Below are 21,310 nucleotides of genomic sequence, written 5' to 3' on the forward strand. Positions count from 1 at the left end.
GTTGCCTGTTCCTAAGGGTCCCCCGAAGGGCCCACCCATCACTGAGGACGGTACTCCATCAGGAGCACAGTATTCACATTTCCACGCTCCAGCTCCTGCTTTCCACACACACTTACAACCAGACCTGGGCCTGTCAGTATTGGACCAAAAATGTCTAAAATGAGTTACTTGGGTTCCATTAGGGTGCTGCCATGCCCATTGATACCACTGTATTACATGCTTTTTACTAGTGGTATTGTCTCATTGACAGGCCAAAAAAAGGGAATCAAAGAACCCATCCAGTCCCACTGCCTTACAACCATCACCGGTATGATGTTGGTAGGAACATCTTACCCAGCTGTTATTGGTTAATTTTACATGGGTATGGTTCCATCGCCCCCGATACTTGGAACAATCGTATGTGTGACAGCCAGGATGATGGTAGCAATCATATCCCCGGGACAGGGTCCAACTACATTTACTTTCTCCCAGGTACCAGCCCTCGCGTCGTGTCCGATTAAGGCAAAAGATACCCATGCCAGCTGAATAGAGCCGCCAGGGGCCACTATCTTCGGACCATTGCTCCGTACCATTATGCACGACGCTGAGGTTACTCAGCAAGTATTTGGGCTGTACTGGTTGGGCTACCCAGGGCCATTCATTTAATTCTCCTGGGCCGCCGCACACCCAGCAGTTAGTGAGGTTAAAGGAACGCGCGATTATCTCCCCTAACTGTAAAAACCTGTTTTCCCAACTATAAGTATAATTGAGTACACAAAACAGCGACAGGAGGAACAACTTCACTCCTTCCTCCTTTTGAAAAGTCCCTTTAGGCCCTCTAGTCCTTGATATTCCCAGTTGGAGTCTTCACCTGTGTCGCCCCGGGCGTCCGGAGCCGGGGTGAGCAGAGGGCTGTTGTCCTCCTCGGTGGAGTCGTCCTCTGGATCCGAGCTTACAAATCGTTTAACTCGTGTGCAGTGTGTCCATTTGTCGCTTCCAAGAACCTTGACGGCAGCTTGGCTGATGAGCGAAACAGTATGTGGGCCTTCCCACCGTGCTGTGAGAGGATCACGCTTCCACTTCTTGATAAAGACCCGGTCACCGATCTGGAACGAATGCACAGGTCGATCCAAGGGAAGGGCCTGGAAGGGTGCTGCGTACCGGTGTAGCTGAAACAAGACAGATTGCAGCGCAGAGACCTGTTTCCACAAAGAGTCATTCCCTACCTCCCAGCTTACATTTTCCCGGAACCCGGGGATGAGTACTCGGGGAGGGAACCCGAAAACCAACTCAAAGGGTGAGAGTCTCAGACCCTTACGAGGGGCCCTTCGAATGCGAGTAAGCGCAAGCGGCAAGGCATCAGGCCACTTTAAACCAGACTCTATACAGAGCTTTGTTAAAGTATCCTTGAGAGTTCTATTCATTCTTTCTACCTGGCCTGAGCTTTGTGGCCTCCAAGGAGTATGCAGCTTCCACTGAATACCAAGGGCCTGTGCTACCTGTTGGACCACTTGGGAGATGAAGTGACTTCCCCGATCTGACTCAATTACTTCAGGGAGGTGGTATCTGGGAAGTATTTCATGTAGCAGGGCCTTAGTAACTGCTCGAGCCTGACAGTGTCGGGTAGGGAAACACTCCACCCACCCGGTAAGCTGGTCAACAAAAACAAGCAAGTATTTGTAGCCTCGGCAAGGGGGTACTTCAGCGAAATCCACTTGCCACCTTTGAAAGGGGTAGGCAGCCCAGGGTCGGCCTCCCAGTGGAACAGGGGGGCCAGATCCCTTCTGGTTAGTGCGCTGACAAACAGAGCAATTATTGACAATTCTCTGGGCTTCTGTATGCATACCCACTGCTCTAAGGGATCGGGCAGCCAAGTCAACCATCGCTCCCGATCCTAAATGTCCCTCTTTATGCAGGGATTGAAGAATCTCCTGGAGCACCGGACGGGGTACGAATATTTCTCCCCCGGGTAGTTTCCACCACCCAGAGGGGGTTTGCCGGGCCCCTGCAGCTTGGGCGCAGGATACCTCCTCTGTCGTGTAACGGGGGACAGGAGTTTCGGCCTCAGTGTCCTGGACTAAAAGAAGCCACACAGTTCCCCTGCGTGCTGCCTCCTTCGCAGCCAGATCAGCCAAATGATTATACTTGCGCTGCTCTGCATCAGGAGCTTTCCCATGTGCACGGACATGGATTACGGCGACCCGCAGGGGAAGCATTAAGGCTTCAAGCAACAATTTGATAAGGGTCCCATGGGCAATTCTCTGGCCCGAGGCTGTAATGAAACCCCTTTCTTTCCACAAGGTCCCATGAGCATGTACTACCAAGTACGCATAACAACTGTCAGTGTAGAGATTTATGGTCTTCCCAGCCCCCAATCGAAGAGCCTCGATGAGAGCAACTAGTTCTGCTGCTTGGGCGGATAGAGAGGAGCTGAGTTTAAAGGGATACACCACCTCTGTGTTTTTAATTATCACAGCAGCCCCTGTGTACCGCTTCCCATCTAGTACATAACTAGAACCATCGACATATGCCTCGAGATCAGGGCTGGGCCAGGGCAAATCCGAAAGATCGGGACGGGGTTTAGTCTCTTGCTGCAGGACTTCGACACAGTCATGGGTCGGATCAACAACACCACTGGGAGCCTGAGGGTCAGGCAGTAAGGTAGCCGGGTTGAGAGAACTGACTGTTTTAAAGGTGAGGTTCGGGGCTAGTAAGAGTCCCACCTCATATTTAGTATGCCGACTGGGGTTCAGATGTCTATCCCCCGCCCCTGTTCCTAGTATCTGGGGTACTCCATGAGGCACCACAACCTCAGTGTCCCCACCAAGGGTTAACTTTTCAGCTTCCTGTACGAGGAGAGCAGTTGCAGCAACAGCCCGCAAGCAGGCTGGCCACCCCCTGGCAACTGGATCTAAGACTCTGGAATAATAGCCGATGGGTCTCCAGGTCGGTCCTGACTTTTGACAGAGGACCCCAGACGCTACCCCGGCTCTTTCGTGGACATACAAAGTAAATGGTTTCCGTGGATCTGGGAGAGCCAGAGCAGGAGGCTGAATTAAAGCTCTTTTAAGCTCTTGAAATGCTTTCTCTTTGTCCTTAGTCCACTTCCAATGCAGCAGACCGTCTTTAGTAAGGGCTTCATATAGGGGTCTGGCTTTTCCCCCATAGTCAGGGATCCAGAGTCGGCAAAAGCCAGTCAGTCCCAGAAAAGCTCTTAATTCTCTGGGGTTTCGGGGCTGAGGGCTATCGAGTATAGCTTGGATTCTATCGTTACTTAAACTTCGACTCCCCTGACTAAGGCGGTATCCTAGGAAAGTGACCTGCTGTTTAACCAGTTGTGCTTTTTTCCTTAGAGGCTTTGTATCCCTGTGCCCCCAGGAAATTAAGAAGTTCTACAGTTTGTTCCTTACAAGTCTGCTCTGTCTCAGTACTTAAAAGTAAATCATCGCAGTACTGGACTACATTGCACGCAGGGTGTCGAGCTAGGAAGGGAGCAAGGTCCCTCCGTAGCTGACTACCAAAAATTTCCGGTGCACAGGTAAGGCCCTGCGGAACAACAGTCCAAAGGTACTGGGCTTTGTAATGGGTGTCGGGATCTTCCCATTCAAAGGCAAACAGTTTTTGAGATTCCTGATCAAGGGGGATAGAAAAGAAAGCGTCTTTCAAATCTATTACTGAAAACCAACCATGGCTCTTTGGTATCTGTCCCAGGATCGTATGGGGGTTTGGGACAACAGGATAAGGCGCCTCTATGAGCTTATTGACCTGCCTTAGATCCTGCACAAGCCGGTATTGTCCGTTGGGCTTAGGCACTCCCATTATCGGGGTGTTATACGGGGACGTGCCCTCCCTTAGCCACCCACATTGTACAAACTTTTGAATCAGAGGTTTTAACCCTATTTGAGTGGCCAGCTTAAGGGGATACTGTCGGATTGTGACGGGGCAGCTCCCTTCCTTAAGGGTGATGTGTACCGGTGAGGCGTTTCTGGCACGGGCATGACCTCCCTCCTCGGCCCAAACTCTGGCATTAATGCCCGTCAGGCAAGCCTCGCTAACCCCTGGGGTGTGTTAGGGCAGGTTTCACAGCAGCATTAAGTAGGGCCATCTGATAGTTGGAAACTTGTTGTTTTGGGAGCCTAACCTCCATAGTCCCATTAGTGAACGAGATCTCCGCCTGTAATTTGGTGAGGAGGTCTCGTCCTAGCAGCGCAATGGGACAGGAAGGGCTGCAGACGAATTGATGGGATATTTGGTGGTCCCCTACTTTCACTAAAAGGGGGAGGGTTTTCTTTAGTTTGATGTGCTGCCCCTCTATTCCTTGGACCGTGACACACCCTTGGGCTCTGGCTCGTGGTGCCGTGTCGAGGGGTAGTAAACTAAGAGTAGCCCCCTGTATCAATAAGGGCTGTAATTGGGCGGCCCTCTATCTTAATTTTTACCGTGGGATCCAGACTGGCGGGTTGTGCTGCCAGGAGGGGCCGTTGGGTTCCCCGGCCTCCCTATAGTGTGGCCCCTTCCCCCGTGCCACCATAGAAAACAGGCACGGGTGAAGTTCTATCCTTGTGTCCCTCTCCCCTAACCTGTCGGTGGGGACATTCATTCCTCCAGTGTCCCTCCTCCTTACAGTAGGCACACTGATTCCGACCCAACCGGGAGCCCTTTCCCCTGCCTATTGAGCCTGAGCGTCCTTTTCCCTTGCCCCCCTTTTCCTCTCTCCCTTCTCTCAGGGCCATAGCCAGTACGCGAGCCCCTTTCCTTTGTTCCTTGTCATCCCTGCGATCATATACTTTCACTGCAATCCCCAGAAGCTCTTCTATGTTTTTGCCTGCGGCTCCATCTAGCTTCTGTAATTTTCTTCTGATATCCTCATAGGACTGTCCAATGAAAAGGGGGATTAATACCTGCTTTCCATTGGCGGTCTCTGGATCGAGGTCAGTATACCTCCTACAGGTGTCGCACAAGCGCTCATAAAAAGCGGCTGGATTCTCATTTTTCTCTTGTCTAACATTATACAACTTGGCCCAATTTGTGGTTTTTCGAATACAACGTTTCATTCCCTGAACCACTGCCGTAGCATAGTTATGGTGCAGTGTCAGGTCTTCAGGCTTTGTATGTCCCCACTCGGGTGGTGCAGTAGGGAGCCGTGCAACCAGATCCTCCTCCGCCACCCCCGATTCTCGTAGACACTTACGGGCTTGGGAGAAAACTAAGCGTCTCTCCTCCGCAGTAAGAAGGGTATTTAGGGCGACCCTCATATCCCCCCAGGTGGGCTTATGGGCTGTGACCAAGGTCTCAAAGACGGCAGTCAGCGGGGCAGGATTTTCCGTAAACGGGGGATTCTGGTTTTTCCAGTTATATAGATCACTGGTGGTAAAGGGGACATATACCATAGTTAGGACACCAGCACCCCCCTCACCGCCAGGAAGCCTGGTCTCCCGTAAGGGGCACTGAAAAACTGGGCCAGCCTTACCCGGGGAGTCCCCGAAAGGGGCAACAAACGTGGAGCTTCCTGTCCCCTGCGCCTTGAGGCTTGCCCTATGATTCTGTTTAACTCGGTCTGCCACTGAGCTACTCTTATCAGAGTGGTCTGAAACACACGGCTCACCCCCTAGCTCTGTGGCCGGGTCTGTCCCTGCAGCTTCCTGTGTGTCGGGCAAGGGTTCTACCACTACGGCCGGGGCTTCCGCCTTCGGGGGAGGGGAAGCAAGAGCTTGAGCCAGTGGAGCTGCTGCAGCTGCCAAGACCGGGAGACCAGGGTATACAGGGGGAGGAGGCATCGGGTCTGGGGCAGAAGGAAGCACAGCAGGCGGACGGGGGGTATCATAAGGGGGACAGGGCTTTTTAACAGGGGCGCGGGCTAATAAGACTCTGATAGCTTGTGCTCTGCATTCCCGTAGCCACGGGGGGGGATTGGCCACGAGATCCTGCCAGATATCTATATAGGGGTATTGATCCCAATGCCCATCCCGAGTGACAACGTTATGTGTAGCCTGCACTGTTTCCAGTTGAGTGTTCCCCCTGCGGGCCACCCCACCCCAAACGTTGGCCATTCTAAGGTACAGAATTTTTCCAGATCATCTTTACACAGTACAATTCCATAATCTGCTTGGCGTCTAAACTCCGGCCAATTTTCTAACATACATCCTAGGGGTGTCCGGGTAGACAAGCTTTGTCCGGACCCCATTACACCTAGATATCAGCCTGGTCACGGGTTCGGCCAACTCCCCTTGCTTTCAAGATATTCCGGTCCCGGGGGAAATTCCCCTCGCGAAAGTCTTGGGGCGGCTAGAGTTGGCTTAAGTCCTAGACCAGGCTAGTGCAACCGCGGTTTCCAAGTTGTCAGTACAACGTAAAACACAAGTATTGCTATCAAAAACAAACACAAGAGGGTAGTATTTACATTCCAATATTCATTCAGCACGGTCCACGAATCAGTGGAGTTAGTAAAGTTATACATTTGCCGTGCCTGAACCTAGGTACCTTAGTCAGAAAACTTTTACCCACACACCTTCCTATCTGTGGGTTCTTTTACCATTAGGGGCCCAATGTCCCAACCCTCACTCTTCGGGGGCGTTAATCCTCAAACCCAAGAGGTAAACGCACTTACCGCGCCCGGAGTGGCCGCGTCCGGCAGGTGGACTCCCCTCTTCTGGTACTGTCTTGCTTCCGTGTTGGCTAGAGTTCTCTGTGGAGGGGGCGTAGCCGTCCCGGCCGATTGCGGCGACCCGGAGCTCGAGCAAACCAATAGCTCAAGGTGGCCACTCTCCTAAGCCGTCCTCGGCCGCCGGTCAACGCCCCCAACAGGGAGAGAAGTCCCGGCGTGGAGTCGCCAGTTTGTTAGCCAAAAGGGCCCGTTCTCCCCGGAGCTTACCCAATTACACCAAGGAGGCACGGAAGACCAGGAAGACGAGTACCATTAGCTTTATTGATCGATCAGCTGAGCGGGTGTCCTCGTCTCGGCTAATGCCCGAGAGAGTCACACCTTACATGGCCAGAGGGGCTTACCTTTATACCCCGAAACAAACAACCTTGTTGACGTCTTATTTGCGTTACTTGGCTGACCCTATAGGTCCTGTAAATGTATCTATAGGGAATATTGAAGTACATAGAATACATATATCAATCGAAAAGGAACAAGATATGCATAACTGTCACAGATACATCCATCATGATAAGGGTGCAGCTGTACGGATACATTTATCATTGTAAGGAAGACATAAGATATCTCCTTTGACCTCCTATCCTATCACACTAACTACTTTTGGCTTCATGCATGAGAAGATGACCCATTAGGCTAACTGCTTTTGGCCATGAGCATAAAAGGGACAGCTGCACATATGTTACGCCAAGCGTGGGCCTAGCTGATAAGCATGAACTAGTACAAACCAAGCATAAACTGATAATAGCTGACACAGGCTTTTCTCTCTGCTTGCATTTTAAGGCCTTGATTTTACTTATGCTAAGGGCCTTGATTCTACCTATGCTAAGGGCCTAGTCTTGCTAACAGGCTTGTATTGGCCTATTTTTCTAACACTATCTTGGGCAGCTCCCAAAAGTGACCCACACCCCCATCTGGCAGCAACTCCTACATGGAGGAGGCCCGGGGGGCGTGGGTCTCCTGGCACCATTGCCCGCTGGCACCACCCCTGCAGCTCCCATTGCCGCAGTTCCAATGGCAGAGTTGGCACTTGGGGTGGGGGCAGCATGCGAGAGACACACCCCACGGGGGCTGCAGGGATGTGCCAGATGCTTCTGGGAGTGGTGCGCCGTGTGGAGCGAGGGTGGGCAGGAATCCACTTTAGTCCCGCTGTGCTGCCGGTAGTGGTGGCAGGAGCCCCCGGGCCCTTTCAAATCGCCCGGGGCCAGCTGCTCAGGCTTTCTGACTTCCTGATGAGAAAGCAAAGGGAAGGCACATGTGCCCCTCATGAGCAGTTCTGGGGAATCTTTTTGGGGCTCCTAAAGTAGGCAGCAGAGAGGTGCAGCCTCACCACCAAGTCTGTTTCACTGGAGGAGAGTGGGGGCTGCAGGGTGATCTCCCACCTCCATGCATCCAGCAGCCTGTGCTCCCCACTGCAATGCTGGAGCCTCCACATTTATTTATTGACTAATAAAATTTGCAGAATTTTAAAATATTGTGCACAGAATTTTTTTGGTGCAGAATCTCCTCAGGAGTGAGACTGACTCAGGGAACCTCCTTGGATTGTCACTGCTTGGTGAACCACTCAGCCACCACACCAATGCACAGAGAGTGCCAAGCCCCACTGCTATGTGGGGCTGGGGGTTGGGGTCGGGTCATACACATTCAGACTGTGCGCTCCCCCCGCTACAAACCGCTGCTGATTTCCCAGTTAGGACATTAGCTGTTACCGATAAGGTTTGTCTGTGTTGTTGTTTTTTTTATCTCATTGTTAGGTGTAAGAAGTATAAACTGTTCAATATGTTCAATTAGTTGGTTAATAAGATGTTTATGAAGTAAATCACTGGCTTTAAAATAAGATCCAATCTGGAGCATATGAACTATTGACCCCTGGACTCCATCTCTGAGAGGGGACTTGTTTACCATCAGGACACAGGCTCAAACCAGTCCAAACCGGTTTTTCCCGCCAAAACCAGCCCTCAGCGTTCCATCTCCTCAGCACTTTTCCCGCCACAGAAGTGATATAAGGACGTGCTCAGCGCCTGCGCGGGGCCGCCCCCCCCCAGCGACGGCCCGTCCATGGTCGGGTCTTCCCAGCGCTCCCGAGCCGGAGAGTGATGAGCCCCCTCGGTCCCGCCGTGAGACTGAGGAACAGGAGGCCTGTCACCCCCATTCCTGCCATCCTGCATCCCTGGTGTCCAGCCTCCCACGGAGCCCCCCGGGGAGTGAGAGACCCCGGGGGGGGGCACTGGGGCTGGGCAGGAAAGAGACTCTGCCCCGGGGAACCTGGGAGAAGCCTCAGAGCTGCCTCAGCCCCAGTGGGATTTGGGGGGCAGAGACTGGGGCCTGGCGGGGGGATCCCCTGTGATGTGGGGGGAGATGGGGGGTGTCAGGCAGGGAGGGGAGAAGCTGGAGTTGTAGGGGGGGGAAGGTCAGTGGGACGCGGGGGGGGGGGTTGAACTGTCTCTGTGCAGCCAGGAAATTCCCGGGGGGGCGAAGGGGGGAGGGGGGTTAATTGGATCCTGTCCCTGTTTGTGCCATTTGCCTCTCGCCCCCGATACAAATTCTCTCTCGTTATGCCCCTTTTCTCGCTCAGTGTCTCACACGGGGCTATAAAATCTGGGGCGATTCCCCCCCATCCCCTCCAATGATCAGCTCTCCCATCCCCCCCCATAGGCGGCAGGTTTGTATAATTTTTGGTGGGGCCCAAAATGGTGGTGCCCCCCCCCCCCCCGCTCTCACCCTGTAAGCCGATATAAAATGAAGCTACAACGCGTCAGCGCCACAAGATTACAAGGGTCAATTAAAAGTGGAAAGTCAGAAGCAGCACTTGCCTACTTCAATATACGGTATTATATTTTGTTGCATCTGTTGTGATGAAGTGGGAATGTTCTTAATATTTTCTCTGAATACTGTGTGGGTGCCTCAGTTTCCCCTGCAAGATGCCAACTGAAGGTGTTGGGGACAAAGAGATCAGGTGGCCTCCTTGTCCAGAAGAGACACAGAGGCCAGAGGAGGGAGTGTCAGTTTGGAGCTGGCTGGGGAAATTGGGAGAGACCCAGAACTTGGTTCTGGGCTCCCCACCCCCCAAGATGGACCTGACAGAGGGGTTCTGTTTTCTGTACCAACAAGCTCTGTTTAAACTGTGTTCCCGTCATCTAATAAACCTTCTGTTTTACTGTCTGGCTGAGAGTCACATCTGACTGCAGAGTTGGGGTGCAGCGACCTCTGGTTGCCCCAGGACCAGCCTGGGCAGACTCACTTTGGAAAGTGCATGACGTGGAAGGGCATGCTGAATGCTTCGAGGTCAGACCCAGGAAGGTGTAAGCTTCTTGCCCTGGAGACAGTATGCTCCGAGAGAGGAGGCTCCCCCAGAGTCCTGACTGGCTTTGTATGGAGTTGTTCCAAAGCATCACAGCATCCCCTTCCACACCGTGCACTTCCCAGAAGTCCGCACAGGCACTGACACTCCCTCCTCCGGCCTTTGTCTCTTTTCCAGGCATTAGGAGGCCACCTGATCTCTCTGTTCTCCAACACCTTCAGTTGGCACCTTGCAGGGGAAACTGATTTGGGAGAAATGAAGTAAAAGCTGCCCAAACCGAGCTTGAGCACTCCTGAATTTTGAGGTGTTCAAATCTGGAAGGCAGGTGCTGGGGGTGGGAGAGGGCTGTGGGCTCCATGGGGGAGCATGGCAGCAACTGTCTGGAGCTGCATGGAGCCAGATAGGCTGGTCTGAGTGCCACAGTAAGCAGTTTGGGGGTTGGAGAAGAGGTAGGGAGTTCCGGGGGGCAGTCAAGGGACAAGGAGCAGGGGGAGTTGGATGGGGCAGAGGTTCGAAGGGGCAGTCAGGGGACAGGCAGCAATTGGATAGGCATGGGAGTCTAAGAGGTTTATCAGGGGACAGGTAGGGGGTGCGGTCCTGGGGGGGGGGAAGTTGGGTGGGGTCTCAGGAGGGGGCAGTTGGGGACAAGGAGAAGGGAGGCTTAGATAGGGGCTGAGGTCCCAAGGGGCAGTTAGGGGCAGGGGTCTCGGGAGGGGGTAATTGGGGAACAAGGACCAGTGGGGCTTAGATAGGGGGTGGAGGTTCTGGGGGGCAGTTGGGGCAGGGGTCTGGGGAGGGGGCAATCAGCAGACAGAGGCTGGGATTCAAAGGGCTCTGGGCTGCTGGCAGCCGCGGGGATCCCAGAGCCCTTTGAATCCCAGCCCCGGCTGGGAGTCAGAGGACTCTGGGCTGCCTGCAACCGCAGGGAGCCCAGAGCCTTTTAAATCCCAGCCGGGGCCGGGAATCAGAGGGCTCTGGGCTGCCCGCTGCGGCGGGGAGCCCAGAACCCTTTAAATCTCAGCCGCTGCTGGGATTTAAAGGGCTCTGGGCTGCCTGCAACCGCGGGGAGCCCGCAGCCCTTAAAAACTCAGCCGCGGCAGGGATTTAAAGGGCTCTGGGCTGCCTGCAACCGGGGGGAGCTGAGACCCTTTTAAATCCCAGCCGCAGCCGGGAATCAGAGGGCTCTGCGCTGCCCGCTGCGGCGGGGAGCCCAGAGCCCTTTAAATCTCAGCCGCGGCTGGGATTTAAAGGGCTCTGGGCTGCCTGCACCCGCGGGGAGCACAGAGCTTTTAAAATCCCAGCCGCGGCCGGGAATCAGAGGGCTCTGGGCTCCCCGCCGCAGCAGGCAGCCCAGAGCCCTCTGATTCCCGGCCGCGGCTGGGATTTAAAAGGCTCTGGGCTGCCCGCCGCGGCGGGGAGCCCAGAGCCCTCTGATTCCCGGCCGCGGCTCGGATTTAAAAGGCTCTGGGCTCCCCGCGGTTGCAGGCAGCCCAGAGCCCTTTAAATCCCAGCCGCGGCCGGGAATCAGAGGGCTCTGGGCTGCCTGCTGCAGCGGGAAGCCCAGAGCCCTCTGATTCCCGGCCGCGGCTGGGATTTAAAAGGCTCTGGGCTGCCCGCCGCGGCGGGGAGCCCAGAGCCAACTGATTCCCGGCCGCGGCTCGGATTTAAAAGGCTCTGGGCTCCCCGCGGTTGCAGGCAGCCCAGAGCCCTTTAAATCCCAGCCGCGGCCGGGAATCAGAGGGCGCTGGGGTGCCTGCGGCAGCGGGCAGCCCAGAGCCCGCGGGTTCCCGGCCGCGGCTGGGATTTTAAAAGCTCTGTGCTCCCCGCGGTTGCAGGCAGCCCAGAGCCCTTTAAATCCCAGCCGCGGCTGGGATTTAAAGGGCGCTGGGCTCCCCGCCGCAGCGGGAAGCTCAGAGCCCTCTGATTCCCGGCGGCGGCTGGGATTTAAAAGGCTCTGGGCTCCCCGCGTTTGCAGGCAGCCCAGAGCCCTTTAAATCCCAGCCGCGGCTGGGAATCAGAGGGCTCTGGGCTGTCTGCTGCGGCGGGCAGCCCAGAGCCTTTTAAATCCCAGCCGCCGCCGGGAATCAGAGGGCTCTGGGCTGCCTGCAACCGCGGGGAGCCCAGAGCCTTTTAAATCTCAGCCGCTGCTGGGATTTAAAGGGCTCTGGGCTGCCTGCAACCGCGGGGAGCCCAGAGCCTTTTAAATCCCAGCCGCCGCCGGGAATCAGAGGGCTCTGGGCTTCCCGCTGCAGCAGGCAGCCCAGAGCCCTCTGATTCCCGGCGGCGGCTGGGATTTAAAGGGCTCTGGGCAGCCCTGGCGGCGGCGGCGGCAGCGGCGGGGGGGGGCGCTCCAAGCAGGGGAGAAAAAACATTGGTGGGGCAGAGCCCCTGCTTGGGATTTATTCATGGGGCTAAAGCCCCAGAGCCCCATATAAGTCGGCGCCTATGTCCCCCCCGATATCCCCCGTTCTCCCCATGAGTCTCAAACGTCAGTTTAAAATCTTCTCTAGTGAGGGGCATTTTCCCACCCGTTTTATCTGCAGCGATTTGTCCTTGTTTAGGTGGGAAATTGTTGCCCAGAGTCATTCCCCAGCACATGGCTGCCCCTGGAGTGGGGATGGGATGGCTCAGTGGTTGGAGCACTGGCCTGCTAAACCCAGGGCTGGGAGCTGAGCCCTTGCGGGGGCCATTTGGGGATTTAGTTGGGGATTGGTCCTGCTTTGAGCAGGGGGTTGGACTAGACACCTCCTGAGGTCCCTTCCAACCCATATCTTCTATGAGATGCTGGGTCTCTGCCAGGGCAGGGAAGGGAGGCGCAGGTGTCCCCCATGGGGACTGCCCAGACCCCCGTTTCCCACTCCCAGTTGTTGCCCCCTAACTACCAACACAGTTGCCCCCAACCATCAGTTGCCAGTCACCTGTCCATCCCCCACTGCTGCCCCTTTCCCTCATCCAGGGACCTTCCAGCTCCCCCTCCCTTGCCCTATTAATCAGCTCCTCAAAGGGCTCCCTGCTGCCCATGGCAATGGTGGGGGTGGGGGAACCATTACTTTGTGTTTATGTATTGGACAGTCGTATAAAATCCAGTCCAACAGTCCCCCTTTTCCACTAGTTCGTTAACAGCAATATAAAATCCCCTCAGATCTTGGTGTTTTTCTCTCATGTTATCAAATACGCAGTTTGTGACACATTTTCCTTGCAAATCTCAAAGGTTCATATAAAATAACCTAAATGTTTGCCCCACTTCTCTCTAGTTGTCTATTTCTAATTGAATATGCCCTGAGATTTCCCCCTGTCTCTCTAATTATAAAATACCAAGAAAATCTCAGATTTACACCTTTTCTCAGATTCTTGAACCTGGATATAAAATGTTTGCAAATGTTGCCCATTTCCTCTTTATTCATTTATCAAATATTGATGTGAAACACTCAGATTTTACCTCCTATCAACAACTGATATAAAATCCCTCTGATTTTCCACTTTCCTCTCTCTAATTTGCAAAATGGATCCAAAATCTCTCAGATTTCCACCCTTTCTCTTTCATTTCTGAACATTGCTCTCAAAGCTCAGGTTTTGCCTTTTTCTATGTCATTATCAAATGTCAGTTAAAAATCCTCTCGGGTTTGGGGCTGTTCCCCGTGTTTCTAAATCCCAGCAACTTCTTCCTTCGAGGGAACCTGTTACCCTGAGTTCTTCTCCATCCTGGAGGTCGCAGGGGCTTAAATTGCCCAGAGATCATCTTTCCCTTCTCCTTTGCGAATCATTTGTTCCCTCCTTTATCTCTGTTAAAATGTTTGCTGAAGAAAGAGACTAGCCAGATATTTAATACACATCAAAGCCAGAGGCCTCCCCCTGTTCGGGGATCAGTGGTTCCCAGCTATTAATGGGAGATTTGGCTGGACCCTTTTATTTTCTCCAGCTGGCATGGGTCACTCTGAGTGCAGTGTGGGTCCAGAAGTATCCCAAACCCCATGACAAATGGCCTCTGTGAGGGGCTGCTTCCCGCAGTGCTAAGATGCAGCCACCTCTGGGGTGGATCCATGGTGGCCATTATTTGCTAGTGACAGGGCATGGAAATTTCTTATCTATTTTGTCCCTCCAGGCCTTCCATTCTCCTGTTCAAGAGACATCCCCCAGGGCTCCCTCTGCCCCTGTGACTGGCCAGCAGGGGGCGGTGGTCACTTTCTATCCACTTCTCAGGCACTGTGAGGTAACAGTGTTGCTGGGTGGGGGTGGGGCTGTGGAGGGAGATAGCAGCTGAAGGGGGATTGTGGTGGGGGGAGGCCTCTGGGTGGCTGGGCAGGGGGTACCCTAGTGAGGTTGGTGGGTTCTGGAGATTTGGGGTTTCAGGGGGTGGGTGTGATGTGCCCAGCCCTGAGGCTGTGGGGCCTGGAGGTGGGTATCGCTGGGGGCCTGTTGGCTGCAGAACAGCCGGGGTGGGCGTCTCTTGGGGAGGCGGGACAGGGGGTTAGAGGGAGCCTGGTGCTGTGCCAGGGGCTCTGTCTGGGCTTCCCCCGCAGACTCCTGGGGTCGCTGCCGTGCCCAGTGCACAGAGTGTGTGTGGGAGACTCCCCGGTGCTAGGCCAGGGGGTGCCCCTGTAAAGCATCAGGGGATCCCGCAGGGGGGAGGAGGGGGTGCCAGGCAAAGGGCAGGGCAGATCCTGCTGGAGGGCTGGGGGGGAGGGGTCCTAGGCAGGCAGTGAGGGACTGAGTTCCCAGTGGGGGTCCGTTTTGGGGGGTCTCTGGCTTCTGGGGTCTCTTGGGGTGAGGGGGAAAACCCTTTGGGATTCCCAACCTGGCAGTGACGGTCTGGTGGGGGTTCTCTGGCCGGTGAGGCTCTGAGGGGTATCTGAGGTCTCTGGCTACGGACTCTGGGGGCTGGGTTCCAGGGAATATCTGGGGGGCGGGGGCTGACTGGGGCTCTGGGGGCTGCTCCCGACCTCGCTTCTTCTCCCTAATTAGCTTATGCCAGAATCCTGGCTCCAAGCACTGCCTGACATTCCCCGGCCAGGCCCAGTCACTGTGAGGTGAAATCACAGATTTTTGCTTTTCTCCCCTCTTGAAAACTGCAGGAACTTCCAGTTCCATTGTCCTAGATTGTCCAGTCCTTGTCCTGGATCTGGGGGATGAGGGGGGTGGGAAGGGGGTCAGCACTGCCACACAATGGTCTCTTCCACAGCATTCTGGACTCATTCTTTCTGAACTCTGGTTTCATTGAGACCATTGTTAATCCAGAGTCACTGTATGGAAAGACAAGGAGTGACTCCAGATGGACAGTGGGGCAAATGAGATTACCAATTCTCCCTGTGAGGAGGGGCTCTCATTAGCTGCTCTCCCCAGAGAGCTAAAGGAGGGAAGCTGCTCAAACGCTCTGTCCCTCTCTGCTCAGGATACTGGGGTTCAGCTTCCTGGGTCAGACGCTGCAGCCTCCATTGTGATCTGGGAGACCAGGCTTAGTAGCTGCTGCTCCCCCAGTGGGGTTCTGTGCTGGGAAGTGACCTGAATTAAAGTTGCTTCTCTGCCTGGCCCAGGGGATGACTTTCTCCAGCTGGTCCTAGCCTCCTAGGGCAGCCCTGGGCCCTGTTAATACTAAATTCTGAGACAAGTCTCCAGGTAACTGAAAGACCTCAAGGAAAGTCTTCAGGTCTGGCAAGAAAGTGACTCTTCACAAACAGCCCCTCACTATTTCTCCTCCCATTAGCAATTGCCAGGAGAAAATCCATCCCTGGGAGAGCAAAGCCCCCAGGAATGGGACTTTCCCAGCCAGAGGGGCAGGGAGAGAGGACAGGGGAAGGAGAGACTGAAAGGGGCAGTGGGAGAAATGAGGGGGGAGAGATTTCCACCCAGACACATGTATTGCTGCATCCCTGGGCAGAACCACTTTCCAGTGAACAAAACAAGGATCAGACAGAGGAAAAGCCAGTTCCTGACTCCATATTCCCCCTGCTGGGATGTAGCTGCCGTGGGGTCAGTGTCTGAGGGAATCCCCCACAGTGACTCCTTTGGTTCTGCTCTTTTCTAGCCTTGTGTTCAGAGACATTGTTAGGGGGTGAGGGGAGGGAGAAGGGAGGTTAAAAATCTCTCTGTGGGCTTAGCCTGGCAGGAGGGGCCAGGTCTACATTGTAATAAACAGATTGAGCATTTCCCAGCATGGCAGGATCTAGGGTGTCTGTCTGCAGGGAAGGGGCCTGGGGGAATTCTGATGTGAAATTAACTAAAACCGGTTCTGAAACGCCCACAACTGCCCTTCTCCCCCAGACAGGCTGTAGAATGGCGTCCATGTTTTGCTCCAGCTCATCCCAGCCTGGTGTGGGACAGGGAAGAGAAATGGCTGCAGTGGAGCCAACTCAGGTAGAGATTATCGGGGGGTTGCTGGTGGGTTCCTGCTGGACGAGAGGGACAGCAAATACACCGGAGATGGGAAGGTTTGCACAGTCTGGTCTGGAGGTTGGAGCGGGGCAGGAAATTCACAGCGTGGGGAAAGGAGGAGGCCAGGGTGTGGCAAACCTGCTGGGAGTTATTTAATAAGTGGCCTAGATTCTAGGAACAGACCCAGGAGGTTTGGAGGTGGAAATACCCTAATTTGTGAAGAAAGAAAATAGCCCACCTACATGGAGCTGGTAAAACTGACCAGACTCCCAGTGCTGGAGCCTGAGCTCACTAACCAGCGGCTGCTGTGAGATATGAAGGGGGCACCCATGAGTCAGGCTTATTGGAGCTGCCTCTCCCTTCATATTCCGCTCCTCACAATGAGGAGGTTGTTGGGCTTCCTACCAGGGAGCTCTCCCTGGACCCTGCTAGGGGCTCCATCTCCTGTATCAGTCGGTGGCCAGTAGGTGTGTGATGGATCTGCTGGGAGAGACAAGGGGCTCTCTCTTCGTCCCCTCACCCTGGTATTTGCTGGATACGCTGAGCGGGGTGGGGATGGGAATCTGTTGACTGCGATCCACCCAGAGCTTCCATTTGATTGGCTCCTCTCTGCCACAAATAGTGGGGCTGTGAGTGGGGAAAGAGATCCTGAGTGTTGGACTCTTGCTCTTTCAGGGGCCGGTGACCTTCGAGGAGGTGGCTGTGCATTTCACCAGGGAAGAGTGGGCTCTGCTGGACCCCACTCAGAGAGCCCTCTACTGGGATGTCATGCAGCAGAACTATGAGACTGTGACCTCGCTGGGTAAGGGTTCCTGTCCTCTCGGATCTTGGAAGGGGAAAATGAAGAGAAAAGGTTCACGCCAGCCCCATGATGCCACCTCTACTGTGTCCTGTTTCAGCATCACCCCAATATGCCAGTGACACACACACACTACCAGAGACCCTCCCCTGCTGCAGAACACTTTGGGAACAGAGCACAGGAGCCGTATCGCACAGTGTCAAATAGCTCCTGTTTGCTCAAGTGAAACTGGGGGTTAGGTCTGGCATAACTGTTCCATATCCCTAATCATTTTTGTTGCCCTTTTCTGAACCTTTTCCAATTCCAATATATCTTTTTTTGAGATGGGGGCGACAACATCTTCATGCAGTATTCAAGATGTGGGTCTATCATGGATTTATTTGCTGTTTTTACAAATATGATATATGATATATTCTGTCGTATCTATCCCTTTCTTAACTATTTCCAACATTGCTTGCATCATATTTTGCAATATATTCCAAATAAGGTAATTAACGTGCAACATATGTGTCGTTGTTTGGGGTTTTAAGCTTTAAAAGGCTTGTGTGATTTTTAGCTCAGGGGACAGTATTCCAATAGCTGTCGCCCCCTGTGCACTTTTAACTAAGAAAAGAGCCTCAGGCTGAGCTGATTCAAAATCAATCATGTGGTTGTTTTCCACAAAAGCTTCAAGAAGTCCCTGTGATGGAATGTAAATGTCTTCTTCACACCTTCCCCCCACAGGAGAATGGCTGTTTGACCAGCTGTTTGCCTTGCTGTCTCTGAGGAACTGCTCTGTGGGTGTTCCCCAGAATTGTAACATTTTCAGTAATCTCATACTGTAAAATCTCATAACTTTACATACAGTGTTACTACACATTTTAACAGGAGGATAATATTCAGTAGATTATGCATTTTCAAATGATACCTCACAAGCCATACTGTGTACAAAATTGATCATAATTTTCTAGAAGAGTGAACACGGGGTGTAGACTGACACAGTGTCTGTGTGTGTGTTCCCAGCAGATATGTGGGTATTTCAATCCCTTATAAGCACAGTGTTCGGCATCTTCCAGGCCCTGAGGAACTGGTCCTGGGAATTCACTGGTTTACCAAGTGTGACACTGGATGGAATTGTGAGACACTTTGGTATTAATAATAAAATAATAATATAATCTGATAAAATTGCAATGAATTGTGCTAGATATGCCATGTAAGGTGTCAGTAAAAATGTCATGATTTGCCAAGTATGATAATATTATTTCTATGTTTGTATCACCTTTGTATTGTGAGTTATAGATATGTAGGGTATATCTGTATTTCCAGACTTGTGCAGTGTTTCTGGGTGACATATTGGGATCCCCAGACATATTGGGATTAACACTGCCTAGCCTGTTTGATGGCCCATTGACGATCATCAGCTGTACAATGAGCCCATGGAAAGGACCAAGGGGATACACCTATTGAGTCAGCAAGACATGCCGGGGTATGCCTGTGTAATGAGAACTTCAAGGCTTTTCCATGCCATGTGCTGTGAATCTTGTGTTTGGAACACAGGAAGTACAGGCCACATGGCAAAAGGAATATAAAGGGCAGCTGCATCATCTCCATTTTGTCTTCAATCCCCCTTCCTACCTCTGGAGCAACTTCTCTACAAACTGAAGCCTTGAACAAAGGACTGAATGACCCATCCAAACTGTGGATGTGTTCCAGACGGACTTTCAAGCCAGCAACTCACCAATACTGCTAAGAACCTGATATATCCATTTTGGAACGTATCTGACTGTGTTCCCATTTAACTTCTTTCTGTCTTTCTTTCATTTAAACCTTTAGTTTAGATGCTAAAGGATTGTCTGGAAGGATGGAATTTTGGGTAATATCCAAACCTATACTGACCTGGTGATGTGGCTGACCCTTTGGGGTCAGAGGAACACTTTGTTTATGTGAGCAAAGTTTTTAAATAACCTCTCACTGTACTGGATCTCGCTGCTGATTCGGAGTCAGAGAACAGGGATGCAATAAAGGGGGCCGTGTGATTTCTTTTTTCAGCTTCTCGATTACCCGCGTGGGTGATCAGAAGCACAGTTTGTGACTGGTCGGTGAGTTTAACTTCAGTGTTAACCAGCAGTTTTGGGAGCATCTGCTCTCCCTTTTTCAGCCTGCCCTGATCTTGGCATTTGCAGTGAGAACTGCCCCTGGCTCACCAGGTCACACTAAGCACTGAAGTTAAATGAATAGAATGTTGTTTTTTATGACCAAGTCTTATGAAATCAACTGAACTCCTTTGTTTTCTTTCATCTGAGCAGGGTTTCTAGTTTTTCAGCGTGATGTGATCTCCCAGCTGGAACAAGGGGAAGAGCCATGGGTCCCAGACCTCCAGGGTTCAAAGGAAAGAGAGATCCTGAGATCTCCCTGCACAGGTGAGGAAACATTAAACCACCTCAGAATCTGTAAGTGCCTGAAGGAAACATCTGGAATGCCCAACAAAGCCCTTGGGGAGGTCTCTCAGTTCGTTATTGTCCCTTGCAGGGGTCATATCCTCAGGGTAAATATAGTTCATGGCTTCCTATAGATCCTAGCAGACACCAGGCAGTAGCTTCCTCCCTTCCCCCTGCGTATTTGGATGGGATGTGAAGGCTGAATTCATCCCCCTCCTCTCTCCTATTTGGGGGAAGAGTTTGGGGGAGTTCAGCTCCTGATTTTTATTTGACCTGTCTTCAGCACTTGTTTTGGTTTGGTCTTCCCCTTTCCATTCCTGTTTGAGGTTTCTGTCTCTATCACAGCAGGTTATGCAATGGCATGTGAGAAAGAGGAGCAGAATTCTCAGCCTGAAAATGTTGAGCCAGTGGGTAAAAACAGAGCATTATCGCAAAGATCGAAAAGAAATGTGTCCAGGCGTCATGAGCAGGGAAAATCCTGGGAGATTCAGCACAGACCAAAAACAGATCAAGGAAACCAGCCAGGGAAGAAAGTGGATAAATTTATTTCTTCTTGGGGAACTCAGAAGATCCTCATGGAAACCACAACACAGCAGGATATTCTCAGGCGAAAGAAAAAAAATACATGCAGTGAGTGTGGAAAAACCTTCTCTCACAGCTCAGCCCTTTCTGTACATCAGAGAATCCACACAGGGGACAGGCCCTATGAATGCCGTGAGTGTGGGAAAACCTTCAATCACAGTTCACACCTTATTAGGCATCAAACAATCCACAGAGGAGAGAGGCCCTATGAATGCCGTGAGTGTGGGAAATGCTTCACTAGCAGCTCAAACCTTTCTCAACATCAGAGAATCCACACAGGGGAGAGGCCCTTTGAATGCCGTGAGTGTGGGAAATGCTTCACTAGCAGCTCAAACCTTTCTAAACATCAGAGAATCCACGCAGGGGAAAGGCCCTTTGAATGCCGTGAGTGTGGGAAAAGCTTCAATCGCAGTTCGCACCTTATTAGGCATCAAACAATCCACGGAGGAGAGAGCCCCTAGGAATGCCGTGAGTGTGGAAAATGCTTCACTAGCAGCTCAAACCTTAGATTTAATTCACCCTGGTTCCTCAACTGTTGCTACAGCTCTAGTACCCATCAGTCTAAAGACTGAGAGAAATGGAGAGTTCCAACCATTATCCTTTTAGAATCTTATTGTTCCTCTCTCTGTTTTTTGTGCTGGCCTTTCTATTCTATCACTTTCTGCCTTTGTTTAGTTGGTAACAGTTGGTTTCCATCACTCACGTTTGTTTGTTTAAATCTCTATCCGTTGTGAAATAAATTTTTTGTTTGTTCGATAACTGTACTCAGGTGCTGTGTGAGATACAGTAGCAATGGTCCACAGTAAAACTAGTAACCTGGGATACTTGGGGAAGAGAGGATCTGGGATTTCACCAGGGATCTGGTGATCCGGGCTGGACCCCAGAGCGGGACACATTGAAGGAACTCAAGGGTTAAGGTGGCTGTTGTAGCTCAGAGGAGGGTCCTTGAGTTCCAGCAGGCTGGTGAGTTTGGTCACTAACATCCAGCTGCCAAATGCAAAACTCCCTCTTCCTTGTGGCAGGTGGCAACAAGGAGACTCACAGTCCTCAGCACCCTGAGAAGGGTGACAATGTGTCTCTGTGTTGATCCACCTGTCAAATCCACACAGGGAAAGTTCCCGATAGCACAAAACTCTGCCCTATGAAATCATGGAACATGTGCTCTTCGCTCTGTGAAAGCATGTAAAGAATCCAAGCGCTGGAGG

General features: G+C 52.5%; 1 protein-coding gene across 1 annotated transcript in view; it reads right to left on the reverse strand.

Annotated features, from left to right (window-relative positions):
- Window positions 1–779: 779 nt before the first annotated feature.
- LOC123357642 (protein NYNRIN-like) overlaps window positions 780–21,310 on the reverse strand; it is a 36,784-nt gene continuing 16,253 nt past the window's right edge. Inside the window, 3 exon segments of the mRNA XM_045000739.1 lie at window positions 780–3,329; window positions 3,331–3,933; window positions 4,722–4,923. Coding sequence (XP_044856674.1) covers window positions 780–3,329; window positions 3,331–3,933; window positions 4,722–4,923 — 3,355 coding nt within the window.

The sequence above is a fragment of the Mauremys mutica genome, unplaced genomic scaffold (assembly GCF_020497125.1).
Source record: "Mauremys mutica isolate MM-2020 ecotype Southern unplaced genomic scaffold, ASM2049712v1 000864F_np12_obj, whole genome shotgun sequence".
Classification (NCBI taxonomy): Eukaryota; Metazoa; Chordata; order Testudines; family Geoemydidae; genus Mauremys; species Mauremys mutica.